At 45.4% G+C, this 21240-nt stretch overlaps 1 protein-coding gene across 20 annotated transcripts in view; it reads left to right on the forward strand.

The window, feature by feature from the left end:
• Nucleotides 1-21240, forward strand: part of MCF2L (MCF.2 cell line derived transforming sequence like) — a 927044-nt gene that overhangs the window by 605253 nt on the left and 300551 nt on the right. For 12 of the 20 annotated variants that reach the window (XM_085622295.1, XM_085622305.1, XM_085622296.1 and 9 more), the window contains one exon: nt 15403-15541. In XM_085622295.1, coding sequence (XP_085478421.1) covers nt 15403-15541 — 139 coding nt within the window. The remainder of the gene's footprint in view (nt 1-15402; nt 15542-21240) is intronic. The other 8 variants (XM_085622298.1, XM_085622308.1, XM_085622307.1 and 5 more) reach the window with 1 other exon arrangement.

The following is a 21240-nucleotide window of genomic DNA, read 5'->3' on the forward strand; positions in this document are numbered from 1 at the left end:
CCCGACTCTCGGAGTCCTCCAGGCGACGATCCATCAGCGCACTCGCCCGAGCAAGCCGGCGCACCTCCGTTTGCAGGGCCGCCACATCTGTCGTAAGGCCCGATGCGGTGTGGGCCAAAGAATCGACTCGGTCGTTGGTCTTGGAGAGATCGGCCCTTATAAGGCCAACATCTACGAGGACCGAGTCGATCTTCTGCGCCAGTGTGTCAAAACGTTGGCCCACAGAGGCCTTCTTCTCGGCGATGGCGCCCATGACATCCCGCAGAGTCAGATCCGTGGGCAGATCGGGGGCATCAGTAGGGCCCTCAGGGGACCTGCGTGGCACCTCAGGAGATCCCTTCTGGAGGGTATAGCGATCCATGCTGTTGGACTGATGGGCTGCGCCACGCCGGGTCGATTTTACCTTTGCCCGATCGCCATCTTGTTTCGTGGCCATGGTCCCAGTCTCCCGATCGCACCAGCCACGTCGTGAAGGGCGGGCAAGCCGGTCCACGGGCTCCGGGGGGGTGCCACCCCAGATCTGCGGGGCGGATCACAGCCGGTGGGCAGGCAGGGCCCCCCAGCGAGGCCACACCAACACACAAAGCCCCGCGACCCAACCTCGCATATACAGCAAGGAGGGTGCGAAAGCGAAAGTGAAAGTGCGGGTCGCGCGAGTCACCAAGCCCTGCCTGCCGCTGTTATTCACTTCGTCACGGGATCGCCCCACAACGCAAATTCGGGGTTCGGCTAGGAGAAGGCCGCAAACCTCAATCGGTGCTAGAGTCGGTGTCCGAGGTCCGATTTGGAAGCGGAAAACGGGCGCCACCTCAGCTCGGGTTCACCAACACAGTCCCCTCATCTGGGACAGGATATGTTCAGGATATTCATAGGAGGTCGCGGAGGTCCTCGGGAGCCTCGCACCTACGCGGCCATCTTGGTTGCGCGCTAGGCTCCTCCCCCGGGTTTGAGGTTTTAGGAAGTTATTTCAGGCGTGAACTGTGCTGTGAGAATCCCACTCAGGTCTCCTTTCCCTAAGAATTTGGATCTTGCCCCCCTCCCTATCCAATGCTGGCTCCCTTGTTTCACACAGTTCTTTTTGTGTCATTAGATCGGTTCTGGCACAAGTTGGCTGTGTGACTTTGTGTCCTTTTTTAGTCCAAGCTGCTCATGAGGCGTGCGTTGCATGGCTCCAGATGTTCAGAGAGCAGTTGTCTCCTCTCAACCCAGGCTGGTGTGCAATTGGGATTTGCAGTGCCACACAGATATTAGGTGAGCAGCACCAGTGGGGAGGCGGCATGAAGGGCACGGTGCTCATCCCTTGGTGGATCTTGAGGCTTGTGAATCTTTCTCAGGCCAAGTCACAAATCCACCACTCAAACAGTTATGTACCAACCCCATGTGAGTATTTAGTTATGGGTGTTAGCCTGTAGGTCATAATTCTTCTGTTCATCTTCGGTGTAGACTGCAGATGGTGATCTGGCTTGTTGCAGCGCTTTACTATTTCATAGTGCTCAGATTTTCTTGCAGCAGTGTGCAGTGTTTGGTGGTTGCAGTGGAACTTGCACAGACTTAAGTTCCCAAGTACCCTCTAAATGTTACCCTTTCACCAATCTCTGCCTGGTACATAATTGATTTCTTTAGCTTTTTTGGCCTCAGCTTCTTCACAGTTTCCCTTCTCCTGAACAAATGGTCAGCTCTCTCCCTTAGAGCAGGACCTTGGTAGCTCTTCCCATTAATCCAAAGCAAAGTTTCCCAGGTAGCTAGTCTTGAACCTAGAAAGAGAGGTTGGCAGTGGATACCCCTACCCTGGAGCACAGATTGTACCAAAGTTGCAGACAGCAGTTTGTATTCCGTCCGTCACTTCTGAGTGCGGTTCTGGACACTTCTACCCGTTTCCATATTCTACTCCGACTGGTCCAGCTAAAGTCTTTGTCACAAAATGTGAACTGGAATGTGGGGGGCTGCTGGAAGTCTCCCGCCAACCCTAAACAAGAGCACAACGTACTTCACTACCTGGTTACCTGCAGGGGGAAGCCCTATAGGAGATGAAGGGACAAAAGCTTTAAGGAGGCCTCTGTCGTATATTTTTTAAACCTCTCAGTGTGGCGTGCTGCAAAGGATCCCTGAAGTGTTCTCGGGGTAGGGCCGGCAATTTATCTTTATTGTTTTGCTCTCACTCTAGCCACCTACCTCAGGTATCACTTTAATTAAACTGACTCAAAATCAAACCCAGTGTGATCCCTCCCACGTGTCCTATGTGCATCACATGCATTTTCTATATACACAAGTAAGCTACACATGCAAAATGTATGTCCCACATGGATTGGTGAAATGGTGAAGGACTTGATTGCAGAGAGGCAGACCAATTTAGAAAATATGGACGAGGATAGAACTCAACTCTCCCTTGTTGACAACAGGTAAAAGGGCCTGTCCTACTTCTAGATTTGTATCACTACCACCCATGTCAGTTCCCTATAGCCGGTGAGCTGATGGTAGTCACTAGGGGTGAGCGTAACGCTCACAATTAGCTGTAGCGTGTTCACGCTGAATTACCACAAAATTATGGGAGAAGAGTAATTTGGCATTTAGCACTATTTTCTTAATGTAAAAACTCTTATGAGTAGCCACGTGCTCCATAAATACCATCAATAAATAAATAGAAATCCCCCTCACGTCCAAATTGGACCCAATGATGCATTTTCTGCTAAGAAATAGGGCTAAATGCAACTGAACATGAATAGTGTGAGCAGTCGCTCTTGCGGTAGGATTTTTCCTCCAATGTGTTCCCGGCATTTAGTGATATTCTCCAGCACAAAATGCACCCTTTCGTCCAAAAAGGACGTGAAGATGCATTTTTTTGCTACGAAAATAGGTCTAAATGCAAAAGAACACGAACAGCAGCACCAGTAGCTGCTCATGGTCCCTAAATTCAGGTCCGGACTGTCCGTAGCGGGCACCGGGCGTTTCCCCGGTGGGCCGACAGGGTGGGGGACGGTTTTCGGCCCCTGGGACGTGTTTTTGTTACCGGGTGTCAGCAATATCGTCCCCCTGTACCAAAATCGGGCAAAATGGCCCTAACAAACAGCTCGGCCGCACCCCCCCCCGCCTCCTCCCCTCCATTGGGGCTGGCCGAGCAGCTTGCCAGGGCCGGTTTCTGTTCCCAGTCCTGCCCCTGCCCCTGCCTAAATTGATTGTTTCCCCATATTACTCATAATTATGTGAGCAGGCATAATCACGTTTTTATCGATAATCCTGCATTAAAGAGTAATGTGGAATTTCCTCATTGCTCTGATTACTACGGCTAACTAAAATTACTTCCAGGCCTAGTCGTCAAGTTGACAAGGATTTTTGCCCATGGTGTGCCACTCGGGACCACGGAGCTTTGCTTGAGGTCTCAATTTTTGTCACAAAAATGCCTCCAACACATATGCATGCTTGTCGTATGTGTTGATGTAAAGGTAAACAAATGACAGCTTGCTTTGGTGAATGCAAGGCAGAGGTGCATGCTTTCTATCCAAGCCGCATCTGTGCCAGTTACTTTACTTTTGTGTCATTCGCCATCTATGTTTGTGTGGTAAAGTTTAAGTTAACTTTATCAAGGTGGTTTAGTGGTGTGTTGGTGTAACTTGAGCACACGTGTTGATGATGCGGCAAACACATTGTCAACTATATGGCTCCGAACCAAGATATGAGGGGTTCCAGGAGCTGTGCGTAATGCTTCAGGGCGATGTGTGAATATAACTTGATCTAGATGCACTGTTCAGGGTTATTACTATAAGTTGCTTTTTATATGGTGCTCCATACCACATTGGCCATGTCTACGTGCTGGAAATAAAACGTTGCCGTTAAGCAATATAATGGTACTCAGTTACTGTCTTCCCAAGGATGAAGACAAAGCCGGTCTTGGTGGAATTCGATCTCCCACGGTGCACATGTCACAGGCATGCATTAATGCATATAGCCATCTTGCTGGTAGACGTCTGTCTCCATATGTGAATTAAACAGGCTATTTTATTTCTTAAATACATGAAATCATAAACGTAATTTCACGTTATGCTTTTCAGTTAGTAAGAAATTTTTCCCTTGCTCATCTAACTCTATAGATGACACCTGAAATACACAAACGTGCAAATGATAAACAGAAGACATAAGAAAGTGGTAGGGTCACGAATTCCCTGAAAAAAGCTCGATTACATGTTTTAAAAGATTTGGGGGTTTTTAAATGCAATTTTAACAGATTGTCTTTTTTTCTCATAGTATGATCTTCTCTTGACCCTCTTAGGCATGTTCTAAGGAGCTGGGTGGAAAAATAAAAATTAACAACTTGCACAGCCTCATGCTTGAGGTAGAGAGATACCGATTTTACGAGTTTGTAAATTAGTGCCATCAATCAGGTTGGGAAAATTAAGACTTCCGGTACAATAAGCCATTTATCGTTTCTTGTATCTCGGGTAGCAGTAGAGACTGCAGTAGTGACTACCAGTCAGATTTGAAGAGTCTTTGTTCAAGACTTTCTGGCACCCTGCTCTTTCTGGTGATGCGCCTCATCAGTTGCCACCCACTTTCCTCTTGGTTTCCTCATCTTATCTCAAGTCTTGTCTCATGGTGGGACTCGAGTCTCTGACCACTCAGAAGCTGATTGGGGCCCATGCACTGTCAATCACACTGTGAGAATAACAGTGGCTGCCTTTGGTTTCTGAGCACGGGCCTACAGAGCTGATGGAGGACCGGTGATGCGATTTCAGGCCACAACTCTTGAGCAGTACACTGTGCATCATTGCTCTGACCAACATAACTATGCTTGTCTGACGGGCTGTGTGTAGACCGCTGGCACATCAAACATAACCAGCTTGTTTTTTAACCCAGTCACGTCAAGGGTCTGGAGCTGTGATGTACGGGTGGAAGGATCTGCACTTTCAGACTTTTCAAAAAACACAAAGATTCTAACAAGTGAGGCATCGCTTCGAACTTTCCCAGAGAACGATGGAAAATCTGTTTGCATTAAAACAAAATGGATTAATCCCCCAACGTGGCAGGATGAAGCTGGATTCTGCTGCCGAGTGAATCCTCTATAAACATTTAGACTGGCAGCATGGGGTAGCCTGGGGTAGTCCAAGCTAAATATACTCCGGTTTAAGCACCAGAAAACTTTGGGCTTTGAAAATCATCTGTGACGAAAAGCACCTGTTCCAACACAACAGTTGTTGGAAAAAGTATTACATAGTTGGCTTAGTGCTAGAGTTGTGGTTTGTGTTACCAATGGTAATGCTGAAAGAGTCAAAATTAAGGGCAAGCTTAGTTTAGGAGCTTTATTACAATTAAACATGTACTTTGAATGATTTTTTGGTTTTGTTTCATTGGCTTCAGCAGAGAAGGTGATTGATCAAAGTATTTCTCTATAATATTATTCTTCATTAATGCATGCATCTTGTACAGTAAAGGGTCCAACAAAGGGCTGGGGTGCGGAGCACAGTGGATCCATGTGAGACTTTCAGGATAACCATTGGCTGTATTAATTATTTGCATTTAGATTAATTGTATGTGATTTTATCTGATATATATTCTTAAAACCTGGCTTAAAATGTAGCCAGGATTCTGCCCTCTGGGACTTACATTGTGTACCCTTGCTCACTGGGGACTTACTCAGACGGTTTATCCTGCCCAAAGATCCAGTGGACACCGATGGAGTCCATGAAGACCGTTGGCAAGAAGCTCTTGAGGGTGGTCTGGATGCAATAAGGCAGATCTAGACGTAACATACTGGGGAGAACTCTTGATCCAGTAGTGTGTGACTACAAGGATCGTCCTCTCCCTGTGCCCTGTGGAACTAAACATAATATACGCTAAGTATAATACAGAGTTAGAAGTCCACAATGGTCTGTATTAACTTTCTTGCTCCAGAATTGTTTGTGTGATAGTGTCACACCACCAAGAGTTTAGAATACTGGTAATACCAATCAATACAAAGTTGGGATTAGATTTGCACTGGTCCTGAAGAAAGTGTGTTGACCCTTAGAGGCATATAGAGAGGCTGAAACATGATGTACCACTGATGTTTCGGGCCATTATCCACAGTCACATCACTCTGTTTTAATCCTTTTTGAAGGACCTTAGATTAAAGACAAGAGGATCCAGAGGGCAATTATAAGTGATATAATTCCTCATAGAAAAGTGGCCCATTTACTAGCTGCATCAAGCCCACCCACTCACACTGTGCAGTGGGTGAAGATCTGATGACGAATCATGCCACAGGTGGTACCTGAGGGTGAGGATCCTACACAAATATCTAAGATATGCCAGGATCTCACTAACAATCTTCTTTAGCGGAGCTATCATAGAGGATAAGGTTAACCCTCCAAGATTGTTTAGACTGTATTATATTTGTGAGGCTGAGGGTACCCTTTTCATTCTTAGCTTCTCACTACCCCCAAGTGTGATACAAAAACCTGTAGGAGCAATGTAATGAAGTCTCTCTGCCTACACTCCTTAAAATGGGGGTGCTACTTGAAGTATTTGTAAGTTTAGATCTGCATTAGTTCCTGGAAAATAATGCATATTGTATGCACAAATGTACCAATTTGTGGATGTTCACGTATTTATGATATCCATTTGAGTATTATACCCCTACTTTCTGCACTTGGATTGAACGAAATCTAGCACTTAGAAAGTTTTCCTTAGTCATAAGCAGTGTGACTAAAAAATGTGATTTTGTGGGTATGGGGTTCTCCACATAAATACCAATTTGCAGCTCTCATCATATAATCTATAATCTGCTTCATAATTTAAAGATTTTACCATAAATTTCTAGATCAAATGAATCAAAAGTTATCAAAATTGCTTCACATAAGGTGCAGTGCCATGTCAAACACTTTATGAAAGGTAACTGTTCACCTTTAACTGTAGATCTTTTCATACAAGCCCATAGAAATGTTGCAACTGATAAACACACAAACAGTGCTACTCGACAGATCGGAACAATACATTTCTGTCTTACCTAGCTAGACTTGACTGTCAAACCGGGTCTAGTAAAAGGGAAAAAATGTGGGCACCCTTTTTTTCACTTTAAAATGTTTGTTTGAAAAAACTGTGTGCTAGGGGAAAGAGTAAATGTTTGTTGTGATATGGGAAAAAGTCCAAGGATTAAGACCACTTTTCTACCGGTTGCTGAGGATAGTGGTGGTTGCCACAGTTTCCTCGTCAAGTACTGGTTTGAAAAGAAAAAGGTTGGTAAAAGTATCTAAAGCCAGGTGGAGGTGTTGTATCACTTCTTTCGGATTAAACACCCCTTGGATATGATCCTTACCTTTTCCCCCAAGTCTGTATATGAGGACTTAAATAAAAATCTTTACAGTAGATAAAGGCCACAAAAATAAAAGGGCATGGAGATCATTTTGTAGTGATTACATATCACATGCACAGAAGGAGAGTTCAGAGTGCTTAAATCTCTTCCCTGGATATCCTAACAGCGTTATCAGATTCAAGCGGAATCTTAATAAGATACATTTATGGTGCGGTATGGGAACGTCACCTAGATAGAAGTATCCTCCCTCGTACAGGGCTGGAGTTAATTCATACATGAGGGCCGACTGACTTTGATAGTTTCTTTCCCTTCTGAGGTATTGGACTAAATCACTATATGTGTCAACCAACTTCCGTCTCAATGTCGTCCTGCAGGTAAATGGGTCATTAAAGAGATGTTTCAATTCAATGGTAGTCAGTTCCAGCTCAACATACTTTAGTCATCTGATCCTGCTGTAGTTTTCTGATTTCAGGATGTCACCTATAATGTTTTGTGTAAGGGGGACTGTATCCCTACGCCAAATAGAAAGCCACAGCAGGAGCGGGGCTAGTTTAATACTATCCATGATGTAATGTAGAGACAGTTCTATGTGGAGGACATAATTAGAGTAGGACTGCGGAAGAGAAGTTAAAGACTTAAAAAATGTATTCTCTATAGACTGAAGGGAATCAATAGGCGCCATGCCCCATACGCCTGCCCCATAAGATGCTGCAGCCTTAGTTTTAGCATGACAGATCTTTTTGATGGAGAGTAAAGGTTTTGCTCCCAGCCTATTGGAGAATGATTTTAACGCCATTAAGCTCCTCTCCATACCCATTGCTCTTCCCTTGACCAGCTTAGACCATGATTGATTTTTATCAAAAAGTACACCTAAGTAGGGAAACTACTCCACCACTTCAATTTTCCCAGAACCCATGTAGAAAGATGGTATTTTGTCACATTTCCCTGCCCCTGGAACAATTACAAAGGATTTTGACTGGTTGACTTTTAAATTCAATGAATACATATAAGCTGCGTAAGCTGATATGAGGTGTTGAAGCCCCATCCCCGTTCTGGCCATCAGGACAGCGTCATCGCCATATGCCAAAATTGGTAGCCGCTGGTGATTATTGGACACAGGAACATCCAAGGCAGTGCCCTCAAAGTCTTTTCCTACACCGTTAGTATAAATGGAAAAAAGGAATGGTGCGAAGACACATCCTTGCCTTACCCCTCTTAGGATCTTGAAAAGATGGGTGCACTCCCCGTTTTTCCCAAACCGGACAAACGAGAAGGCACCAGACTGCAATTGTCGGATAAAGTCAATTATAGCCTGATCAATTTCCATCTCCTCCATTATATGCCAGAGTCTAGGGTGGGACACACAGTCGAAGGCTGCGGATAAATCCGTGAATGCAAGATAGATTTTCCCACCCTTGTCACTGGCATATTTGTCCATAATCAATGAAAGATTAAGGCACTGATTTATTGTGTATTTTCCCTCTTGAAAGCCATGCTGGGACTGCATTAGGATATTCTTGTCCTTAGCCTTTGCCTCCAACTTCATTTAAAAAAGACGGGCCATAAGTTTGGCTGTCGTATCGATCGAGATCCGCCTATAGTTTTTAGGATTTCCTTATCGCCCTTTTTAGGCCTCGCCTGAGCCAGCGCTTTAGCGCTGCTCTGGGGAGAGCTATAGAAAGCGGGATTTGGAAGTGCAAACGAGTGCTTTTCAGGCCGCCAACTACAGTGCATGTGTGCCGGGCGCGCGCACCATTTGGCAGCCTGCTGATCACTTTCACGGCCGCTTTGATGTTCTCAGTGAGCCGCGCGGCCACTGAGAACATCAAAGCGGCCGCGAAAGTGCTCACCATATGCCAGCCTTCCCTGTGTTGCTTTAGCACTCACCACCCCCCACCCCCCCTTCCATGTCATAACGTGGATGATATCCTGTCCCTGTTATTACATGTTCCCTGGAATAGACTGCTCCTGCAGGGGGAAGAGTAACTCCCCATTTTCTACCACAGATGACCATCAAACAAATAGTGTCAGACCAGTGCTTCATGTCCTGCGGTGGTTTTGGGCAGTCCTTGTGACGGTATTGCCATTGTCCCTGGAACCAAGGCGGATGCTACAGCGAACTCACTGGATTTCGAAGTACCTCATTTTAGGCTTTCACTTTCAGAGGGTAGAGGGGCCGAAGAGTCATGGCTTAGTCTTAGAGGATGGCAAGCGTTAGACCACCTCTTTGAATTAGTGCGTGTATAACTCACAATAAATATAATGTCCAATCCGTGTTATTCTTTCCGAAAAATAAATGAAACTTTATTCACGTTAAGTAAAAGTAGCTTCTGAAGGTTTTATGAAATTAATAAATGTCCTGCCTCTGGGCTGTCTAAAATCTGTACCTCCATATGTACTCTCACATTTCCTGTTTACGTTCGTGACAAAGACAGTGGTTCAAAATGCAAGTGTAACTCTAGTCAGATTGCCCCCACAACCTGAAGTTGCCAGAATCTTATTGTTTCGTATATGTCTAGCTTGCACATGATTGGACAGTGGATTGCACATGGAAAACGCACTTTGCTTGCACCATTGGTTGGTGCTATGCCGTGGTGTCTGTCTCTTCATAGGGGCTGTGGAGACCATGGACGTGGTCCACAGTGCCCTCAGCGCCTGACGGCTTCAGTCTCTCCCTTAGGAAAGGCAGCACTGGGTTCAGACTGAGTCACCATGCACGCACCCTACCTGCTCGTTTGGTTGCAGTTGAGATGCCATCAAAGCGATCTCTTGCGGAGTGGACAGACATTTGGCTACTCATTAATTGCTGCAGAAGAGGAGAGAAGAACAGAGAAGCAGGCAGTAAAGGTATACAGCAGCTTTCCCCATCACTAAACCATTTGGAGTTCCCTTCCACCTTAGGGTCTGCATACACATGCTAGTATTAAAAGCAGCCCACCCTTTGGTACCCAAAGCACTGCTCACACTTCACATACAATGATGGATAATCAGGAGGGGTCCGTCTTGATATGTTGCACAGATTTACGCAAAAGGCGCTGGCAGTTAATCTTTTACTGGGAGCAGGTAAAGGGGCCTCTGTCCTATAGCTGTTAATCAGTTGCCGTCAGCTGTCAGTTGTCCTGTTGTGACCTGGTCTTGGAGACCGTATTTTTCCCGTGATAAAATGGAATGCCACTTAGGTTTACACCTATTGTTCAACAGGTTTCAGCATTGTTGTAAGCAGCAGACCAAAACATAGCTAACACATTTGTCACAAATGAGTCTTGCACATGTAAACCGATCGGGTCATTCAGAATGAGCACATGAAGAGCTAAATGCCACAGGGCTACGGTCCCAGAGAGTTTAGACCTTCTTGCCAGGTACGGAATATTCTAAAAGTTGATTTTGCTCTGTAAAAAGTAGGTTGGCGTGCGCACATTTAAATTGCAAATTCTAAAACTTCACTCGTTACGCAGGTTACATTTTTGTGAATTTAACAAAACTTTAGAAAACTAAACCAGTGTGTGGACATTCTTTCGTAAACTTGCTAAAGACATTTCCTGTTTGACCTTTGCTAGAGAATTTTCCAACAAAGAGAGGGGTATTCCTGATATGGATTCCAGAAAGAAAATCCTGTTTGCCCAATTTAAATGAAAAAAAACCTGGAACATCTTTGCAATGCTTGAAATGTTTGGTTAAAAATGTTGCCGCACGCCTCACACTGCTGCACGCCTCACACTGCTGCACGCCTCACACTGCTGCACGCCACACACTGCTGCACGCCACACACTGCTGCACGCCACACACTGCTGCACGCCACACACTGCTGCACGCCGCACACTGCTGCACGCCGCACACTGCTGCACGCCGCACACTGCTGCACGCCGCACACTGCTGCACGCCGCACACTGCTGCATGCCGCACACTGCTGCACGCCACACACTGCTGCACGCCACACACTGCTGCACGCCGCACACTGCTGCACGCCGCACACTGCTACACGCCGCACACTGCTACACGCCGCACACTGCTACACGAAACACTGCTGCACGCCGCACACTGCTACACGAAACACTGCTGCACGCCACACACTGCTGCACGCCACACACTGCTGCATGCCGCACAATGCTACACGAAACACTGCTGCACGCCACACACTGCTGCACGCCACACACTGCTGCACGCCGCACACTGCTGCACGCCACACACTGCTGCACACTGCTGCATTACTCACTGCTGCATGCTGCACGACACTGCTGCACGCCGCACACTGCTGCACGCCGCACACTGCTGCACGCCACACACTGCTGCATGCCTCACACTGCTACACGAAACACTGCTGCATGCCACACACTGCTGCACGCCACACACTGCTGCACGCCGCACACTGCTGCACGCCGCACACTGCTGCACGCCGCACACTGCTGCACGCCACCCACTGCTGCACGCCGCACACTGCTGCACGCCGCACACTGCTGCACGCCTCACACTGCTGCACGCCGCACACTGCTGCACGCCGCACACTGCTGCACTCCACACACTGCTTTTATGCGAGTTTATGCTACTGACATTGTAACTGACAATGCCTTTTATTTGTTTTAAAACCAAAACATAAATAAAAGGCATTGTAATTTTACAATGCCAATAGCTTAAACTCTTATAAATGCGAGACTTATTGCATTGCAAATGCTTGTTGTGAATTGGGACTATTATGCTTGTTGTCCAGGAAAGGAGGGGGCGCCAGCTATAGCAATTTTATTAATAACATTAGTCAGTAAGGGGACCCACAAGTCCTCATTCTCCTGAAAAAAGTCTATGGAGACGCTGTCCGGGCCCGGAGCTTTCCGGGTGCTACAAGCCTCTAGCCCGGCCTTTACTTTACTGGGCGAAAAAGAGAGATGGTCCTGAATGGTGGTACATGGAGTAGCTGTATATAATACAGGATAGATAATGGGTGGAAAAATACTTGTGAAGTGTGCCACCCAGTCCTACTCTCCTACATTAGTATCTAGTGTTGGATCCTTCTGTGTCTTAAAATAGGGTCCATTTATTATCGCCCAGAACTCCTTGCTGTTACACAAAGCTGAAGCCTGCTCTAGTTTAGCCCAGGTCTCATCCTTCAGTGCCTTCTCCCTGTTCTTTCTAGCCACTTTAAATTCCATGCAAAGTATGGCAATTTCGGCCATATTTCTAAGGTTTTTGCCCAAGGCTTTGATAAGAGCCTTCCTCTTTTTATGAGCAAGACGAATCAAACCAACCCTTGTCCTTCGATTTCTCAGTATTTTTCCGATTAAGTGCCCTCCTTATATGTTCAAGGAGTGCTGTAAAGGACGATACCAGAGATGTGGAGGGGGGGGGGGAGGAAGGGGGGAGGGGGGGGGGGGGAGGGATTGGCTATGTCCGAACAGTTACTAATATTATCAAGGGCATTCCTAATTATTTCAGGTACCAATTTCAATTTATCAATTTGAGCGCACTTGAGTTGGTATCCATTTCTCCTGGCTAGGAATGGCTGGCCTATTTTCTGCTGATTTGTCACATCCCTGGGCACCAAAGGTACCTCACAAAGTAAGATCGCATGATCACTAAAACCCGTAAATTGGACGTTTACATTCCTACATCTACCATTTAGAGGGTTTGAGATCAGCATTAAATCTATAGTCGGTTCCTGGTTATCTCAATGGAAGAGTCATGTTGAGGCTACTTCCATAATTGGTACGGGAGAAATGGTGAACAGGATTACCCATCAGGTCCTCCAAACCACAAACCTGGTCTAGGTTGTGTTTGCAGGGATGCGTATTAAAATCTCCCATCCAAATCTGGTATTTCCACACACATACATACTTGTGTGCCTGTAATACTGCTCAGCATGTGTAAACAGTTTTGTGATTTTGTCCCTTAATCTGCATGTTTAGAGAGTTTGCTTATCTCCTTTGAGTGTGTACCAAAATATTTATTGCCCCATGTGTACATGTATTGTATTCCTTTTTTATTTGAAAAAACATATGCAAAGTAGGATTAATGAATTTTTATGGGACCTGTTACAATTTGATCTCTGTGGATGTATGTATCCTTCCTTAACACAACTTTAGAAATAAAAACATTTTCCTGACTGAAGACCTAGCGATGACCCTTTGATTTTACTGATGTTATATGTATGATGTATACATACGTATATGGGCGTTCCGTCAGCCTTCTACATACACTGGTCTATTATTGTGTCATTCACATTTTTCTTCCACCATCTGGCATACAACCTGGGGTAGTGGGTCAGCACACTTAAAAAATGTGCTAACTTCAATGTGTGTGATAGAACACTGTCCTTATTACTGTCCTTATAAAAGGAGTACCTCCGCATACAAAGTAGTTCCTTTTAGTACCTAGGACTTCTATGGCAGTGTGTGCTTTCGGAGACCACAAACATTTTTGCTTTTAGGCAATGCTTTTTTAGACTGACCGGGACCCATCAGCTTCCCCACCCATAAAGTTTGGCAAAAAACATGACAAAATAAGCAAGCATTGAAAAGCCAAAAGGTTCGCAGCAAGCATTAAATCTAGTGGCGTTGTCATTGCTTATTGCTTATGAGTTAAATAAATAATGATGCTAGACATTTTCAACTTTCCTTTACCAGCTTACTATTTTATGAGGAATATTATAAACAGGTAGACGGACCTGTCTTTGAAATCGTGCTTCTGACCACCCTGTATATACATTTCATTCTTCCTTTTGAACAGAAGACCAGAGCGAGTATATATACATTTCCTTTATAATGGTTAAAATGTAATATTTGTGTTTGTTAGTTCCAAATTAATGTTTGTTGTTTTTAAAGGATATGGGATTCGGTACTGTAAAAAAAATCATGGACATGAATAGTCTCTCAGATGCCAGAATTTAACAGGTACTACATTAAAATGAATAAACTCCTGTCAAGGAATACAGATAATTAGGACAATCTTCTCCCCATGTGACATTTTCAACTTATTTATAGACATCCACGTGAGCAGAGAAAAGTGGAAAAAATAAGCCCACTAACATTGTATCTAAATGACTTGTATAACTGAATGCCAAAAGCAAATGTGGGAGGGGAGATCAGGGGTAATTCTTGCGAAGGTAAACATATCTTCATGTTGATTCAACAAAGTTAAATATTGAACTTCAGTCTGAGACATTGTCTCTAGTCCATATATAGAACTGTAGGTTACTTTAATGCCTTGTTCTATTTGTAGTGATTATTTACCTGCACTACAATTAAACGTGGATGCTACAGTGAACAATAACAGCAATATTCTTGCATTGTCGTTTGATGAAATAATGTTTCTCTAATTACACGTTACTTTGTTAGAAGACTTATGTAGTTGCGTGGTTTTAAGAAATTGAATAAGAATACATCTCCGTTTAGAAGATAATCCGGCAATATAGTGTGTGGTTGTGAAGATCATAAAAGTGACTAAGAAAGAATGTAATATGCAGTTTTTACAACAAAGACTATTCGTTAAGGGATGAAAATATGCTAATAAGCATTTTTACATTGTAGTAATATGGTAGTGATAAACCAGATGAGTTACAACCGTGATTATATACCTGAGGAATGCATTCAACAACCTATTCAAATTATTAGCATGAACGACACACAAACGCTATTTATTTCTTATAACCTGGCATTCCGTATTTTGTTATGTTCATCTTTTACTAACAACCAGCAACAGCATTTCTCCATTCATCTTTCCTTGACTATCCTTCTCCGTCTCTCTGTATCTCCCTTGATATTGCCCAGCCTCATTCGAGTCCATCTCAATATCAATCTACATTTCGATTTCCACTCCGATTGTGTGTGTGTCCCAATATCTCCCTTGATCAATGAATGGCTCCCACTGTATTTCGAATTCTTTCTGTTTTCACTTCATATCAGTAAAAACAATATTGTTTTTATCATAAGGCTTTTTGGCGACAGGTCATATCTGAGACCTCCTCCAGTTGAAAACAATGGAGTACCTTTAACCTGATAAGTGTAAAGTGTATCAAAATTACTATCAAAGATCAGTATCAACTGTAGGTCTGGTCACTTTTCATTAAATATGTATGCAGTTGGAATGTTGGTAAAAGACGCTGCATTTTTCATGCTGATATTCTTCTTCTTTAGGGGGACGTGGGGCAAATGGATGCCCTGTCATTACATTTCCGGACTACCCTGCTTTCAGCGAAATCCCCGAGAAGGAATTCCAGAATGTCTTGACCTATCTAACTAGTGTGCCCAGGTACGGGGCTGCTGCTGAAAACAAGTGAGATTTCTTGTCATTGAAATGTGTATTAAGTGTATTATCTTATCGCTGGCATGAGCGCTTCGACATGGAGTGTGTGACAATAATGGAAACTGCCAGGGAACCGTAGAGAAAAAGTATTGGCATTTGATGGATTCTTCCAAACTACTTTTGTGTCATCACTTTTTCACAATAGGATATTTCTCATAGAGAATATTCATGTGAAAGGTAAGAGTGATGTAATTTAGAAGAGACTGAAGGGCAAAAGGAGGCTTTGTTGGGATTTCAGATTTTGAGGTGTATCGCTTATCTGTCCACCCTCATTTATCACTGCTTCTTAGCCCAATTTATCCGATTTCATCAAAACGTAGTTAGCTAAGACTCGGGGGAAAATTAAGTTGCCTTGGTTGTGGTGAATGAACATCTTGTTCATGTGTGGCATGGGTATAGCTCATTCTCAATTGCCTTGTTGGGATGCCACGTGTCGCTGCTTGTTTTTGAGAGTAGCCACAATGGGAGACACTCCCAACCAAAGGCCCATCGTTGGGCTGTGTGAAGTGATGATACTCCTGCTAAGTTTATTCCCTCTTTGACCAACACTTGGAAGTTGAATCAGTATTTTTTTGCCACTAGCTGAACTGCTCCATTGCTATGTAGTGTCATCATGGAGTGCCACTTTTCTCCAACTTTTGACCATTAATGGGTACTTTTTCCATGATAGGTTGGTGGGTTTACAGTTTGAAGTGTATTCCCATCAGTCGATTCAGTTGAAGTGTCAGCTCCCTGTTGGTTAAATCCTGTACCTTGCCTTGGAAGTGCATGGCGGTATTTTCCCATGCATTGTCCTGGCGTCACCTTACCCTAATAGAAAATGATTTAAGTCGATGAATTCAGTGCTGACTGCTCTATCTTCTCTTCATATTTTTTGACAAACCAGATGTTGCCACTGGCAGCCATTTTAAAATTTCGCTTGGCGCTTTCCCACTGTCAGGTCGATAGCGGAGCTCTTTTTTTCACTATCTTCTGGCCCAAACGTAGGCATATTTGAGAAAGCTGTATTTCGCTTCCACATTGTCACACTTAGTGACCTGACTTGGCTGCCCTATAGACATAGAGATGTGTCGCAGTCAGGTATTTTACTACTTGCCAATGTTAACACCACTGCAAATCACTCGTATTTCATAGGTGATAGAAGATGCTGGAGGGATCTCGGGGATGGCGTTGCTATATTTAGGCAGCAAACCACGATTTAACCTGCTACGTATACAGGTGTAGCGTTTGGTAGAGAGGCTAAAGCTGTCATCAACCAAACCTGTAAAAGTTAGCAAGGAACTCTGATCACCTGTACCATATATGTTTTGTACGGTGTGTAAAAGTTTAAGATGCAGAATACAATGACATGTCTAGGAAGGGGAGCTCAAACCCTTGGTATACACGAATTAAAAATGTACGCAACAAGTGATGTGGGATGGTTTATCATATTTGTATTTAGTACTTAAAACATAATTCACATCAGTGGTTGTTTAAGCTGAAAACTGTAGCACAGTGGAGACAAGTGCAGCATGTGGGGTGGTTTCCTGGAACAAATTCTCTCGGGGTTGGAGGGGAGGCTAATAGTTTTCATCTGGAAAGCTCACACCTCTGCCATATTCTTCCACCTTACAGAATTGAGTGATCCCAGTTTTGGAGCACCGGGCTTGTTAGTGAAACGCCTTATTTCTCTTAATGTTGCAAATACTTCATATGAGGTCATGATGATCGTTCAGTCTAGAAACATTTTGGTAAATATACGGGAATATTCGGTTGACTGCCAAGACTTGGATTGCCAAATTGTAACAACATGAATGTTAAAATTGGAGACTGGCTAATTGATGGCTATGGGGAGAAGTTCGGTTGCTGGAATTGCAGTCACAGGGGGACTGATTCCACTGAATATAAAATAAAAGGATATTCACCAAAAATGTCCTCTAGTGCATAAATGTACGGCTTTACTTTTTTTGCGTGCATTCGTAAACTTTCTATGGGTACACCTGGAAAGCTTCATCAGTAACAGGGTTCTTGGCGTACACCGGAGAAATTGTTTGACTTTTCCTGCAGATTAATTTCCACAAGTCGGAATTTTACACTTAGGGCAATTTTGCGTTGCTGAATGGTAGTTGCATATATATATTATTTTTTTTTGCCTCTACAACAGCCTCCATGGGGAAAACGTTTTTCCCCATGCAGAAACCTCCTCCTCCACATCCCCATGACCTTTGCTGTTTCCCTCCCGACCATGGAATCGGATTCACTCCAAACCTTGCCTGGTGTAAGTCTCCAACCATTTCAAGGGTGGGAAAGTCCGGAGAAGAGTTTGTGAATACTCAAAACATTATTTGTTTGTGTCCTCAAACTCAAAAGGCTAAGCAAAGACTCACTTACATCTCACTACCAAAGTTACAGTAATTATCGTAAATGCTCAACTTCATAGCTACCTAGAGAGAATTTAATTTTTCGATTAACCTTCCAACCTTCCAACCTCCCACCCAATCAGGATTTATACCAGCGCATTCTACTGAATCTGTCCTTACTACCGTCCTTGAAGCCATTTATTTAACTATAGACAAAGGCAAGACAGCATTTCTGTTTTACTTAATATCTCTACAGCTTTTGACTCTATCTCTTTCTGCTCTCTTGAATCATTTGAGCAAGATGAGATTGGGAGGCCGTGTCTTGAGCTGATTCAGCTCTTCTCTGCAAGAAGGTTCGCAGGCAGATCTGTGGCATGTATAAGGCTACACCTAAAAGCCTACGCTGTTATGTCCCACAGGCATTTTCTGCTAGCCATATATTATTTAACATATAATTGATAGACCACTTTCAGCTTTAATTTGATCTTTTGGTTTCACCTTCTGTAGATATGCAGACGACAGCTAAATGATAGTTTTGAAGGAGACTCTGAACAAGCTCGGGAAAACATTCTCAATTGTCTTACAGCATTTACAGATTTAATTAGGGAAAAATGAGCATCTAATAGAGACTGTTAGTTGTAGATTCCTTACCTTAGAATTTCCCCAGATGTCAGTCTGGATCCGGAGATTTTGTTCCTCAGCACTACCCCTTCGCATCGTTAGGTGGCGTCGGTTGGCTCCGTGTCTGTCGCTGGCGTCGTGGGTGCCGAAATGACATCTCAGAACCTATATAGACACTGCCCATGTGCACTGACGTCAGTTCTTTCTTTTTCCTCACCAGTCTAGCGCAGATCTGGAGAGAGCTACCCCTAGCCACGTTTTGGCTAACTTTATTATAATTTTTTGTCAACGTCTTTTTTGAGTCATAGACTCCTGGTGAGTTGAGTGTCCCAGTGAAGGGCCAGCTTCAAGCCCTGTGGTTCCTGTCACCGGATTATGTCCGTGACCGGTCCACACCTCGTGTGCCTTTGATGTTTTAAGTGCGACCACGACCCAAAGTCGTGCTCTGACTGCCAGGCCATGAACCCAAAAGCTTTGTGGGAGCAGTCCTGAAAGCTAATGTAGGCCCGGCGCTCAGCTCTGATTCGCTCCTGTTTGAGTGGAAGGTCTCGAATGGTTGCAGAGTCCACACTCCTCGCACTCGAAGTCATCGGGAGATCTAAGGGAAAGTCAGGAAAACACAAAAGAAGTCGAAGAAGACCCCAAGTGTCTTCGCTCTAAGGCTCCTTCTCCGGTTTACTTCTGAGACGGCTCCACCCCTCCCTCCCTTTCTGGGAGCTGGAGTGTCTCCTGCCCAAATCCAACAGTTCTATGAGGCCTTGTACCTCATATATGGGGAGCCCGGCTCCGCTGGCGTGCCTTCGGACCAGTGGAGTCGGTTGTGGTCCCTGGGATTTTGATGCCAGCAGCTCTGGCCCCGGAGGGTCCCTCTGGATCGATGCCAGTCGTTCTCACTCAACCTTCCCCAACGTCGATCCTGACTAGGATGCTCCCGGCGTTGAGCATGCCCCTGGTCGGCGCTGACCCCATCCTCATCCCCGAAGTGGACACGAAGCCGAACCTACGTCGATTCCGACGCCAGAAGGGACTTTCTTCCCTGTCTTCATTCCTGGCCTTACTTTTGGGCCAGAAGGTGAGGAAGAGGATTGGGAGGGCCCGCTGGAGCCTCTGACCAGCTTGAGGAACCAGAGTGGAGAATGGACCTGGATGATGCCAGTGGTATGGACACTTCCCCTAACACTGACCTGCTTTCTACCCCTACCATGGCTACGGAGGAGGGAGCTTCCTATACTGCGGTGGTGAGGAGGGCAGCAGAGGTCCTCTGCCTTGAGCTCCCTACGGTGCCAGTCAGGCCTAACCTCCTGACAGATGTGCCTTAGCCTGTTGCTTCCTCTTCTGAACCCCTTTTGCCATTCAATGAAGCCCTCACCAGAGTCCTCCTGGGCACTTGGTCCAAGCCAGCACAGGGGCTCCTGTGGATAGGACGATTGTCTGCTGCCACCTCCCGCTCCGGATGACCCAGCGTCCCCGACCAGACAACCCTCCCCTGAGAGCTTGGCAGTCTAAGCCTCTTCATCAAAAGGTGCACTTCCTTCTGGACCCCCAGATAGGGAATCTAAGAAGCTGGACCTGCTTCGGAAGAAAATGTTCTCTTCCTCCAGCTTGGCATTGTGGTAGGTGAATACGGCTTGCCTCTTGGGCCGCTACTCCCATACCAGCTGGGATACAGTAGTTCAGGTGCTGCCTCAGTGACCGGTGGAGGCCCAGGCCATTCTCTCTCAAGCAGAGGTAGACGGGAGAGATGGAGCCAAATTCACCATACGATATGGACTTGATCCCACCGACTCACTGGGCAGAACGATTACCACGTCAGCTGGTTGAGGACTTCTGGCTTCTCAGGGGATGTCCAGTCTTCTTTGATGGACATGCTCTTTGAAGGCACTCACCTTTTTGGCGACAAGGCAGACTCAGCACTTGAGCGCTTCAAGGATTCTTGAGCTACGGCCAGATCCTTGGGCGTCACGGCTAACTCACATCCAACTCAGTCTGCCTTTCTTTCCTTTTGTGGCTACAGAAGGGGCGCCCTGCCACATCCTGTCATGCAAACTGTGCAGCCTCTGCGTGGCTGCTGACGTGGGATCCAGTATCCTCGTGGGTGAGGGAGCCAGCGGGTGGGCCAGTCTACCCTCTCCCCCGCCACAGCCTCCAAACCTTCTTAGTCCGATGTTTTAGACCCCTCATCAGAAGGACCCACCATCACCTCCTCCACTGGTAATCCATCTCGTCAGACAGGTGGGTTCTGCAAATAGTCAGAAGGGGCTACTCCCTTCCCTTCGAGACTACCCCTTCCTCCATGCCACCTTCTTACGATCACATGACAGAGGATCATTTGGCCCTTCTCCACCAGGAAGTATCATCTCTCTTGGCTAAGGGAGCTATAGAGAGGGTCCCTGTGCCAGAAGTAGGTTGTTGTTTTTATTTACACTACTTTCTGGTACCCAAGAAGGACAAAGGCCTGTGTCCTATCTTAGACCTCAGGGCCCCCAACTTGTTCCTCCGGAAGGAGCAGTTCAAAATGCTCACCCTGGCCCAAGTTCTTTCTGCACTCGACCCAGGAGACTGGCTGGTGGTGTTGGACTTGCAGGACACTTATTTAATATCCCCGTCCTGTCGGCCCACAGACGTTAATTTTGGTTTATGGTGGGCCACGAGCACTTTCAGTTCACCGTGCTCCCCTTTGGCCTTACCAGTGCCCCTCAGATGTTCACA

The sequence above is a fragment of the Triturus cristatus genome, chromosome 8 (genome assembly GCF_964204655.1).
Source record: "Triturus cristatus chromosome 8, aTriCri1.1, whole genome shotgun sequence".
NCBI classification, from domain to species: Eukaryota; Metazoa; Chordata; class Amphibia; order Caudata; family Salamandridae; genus Triturus; species Triturus cristatus.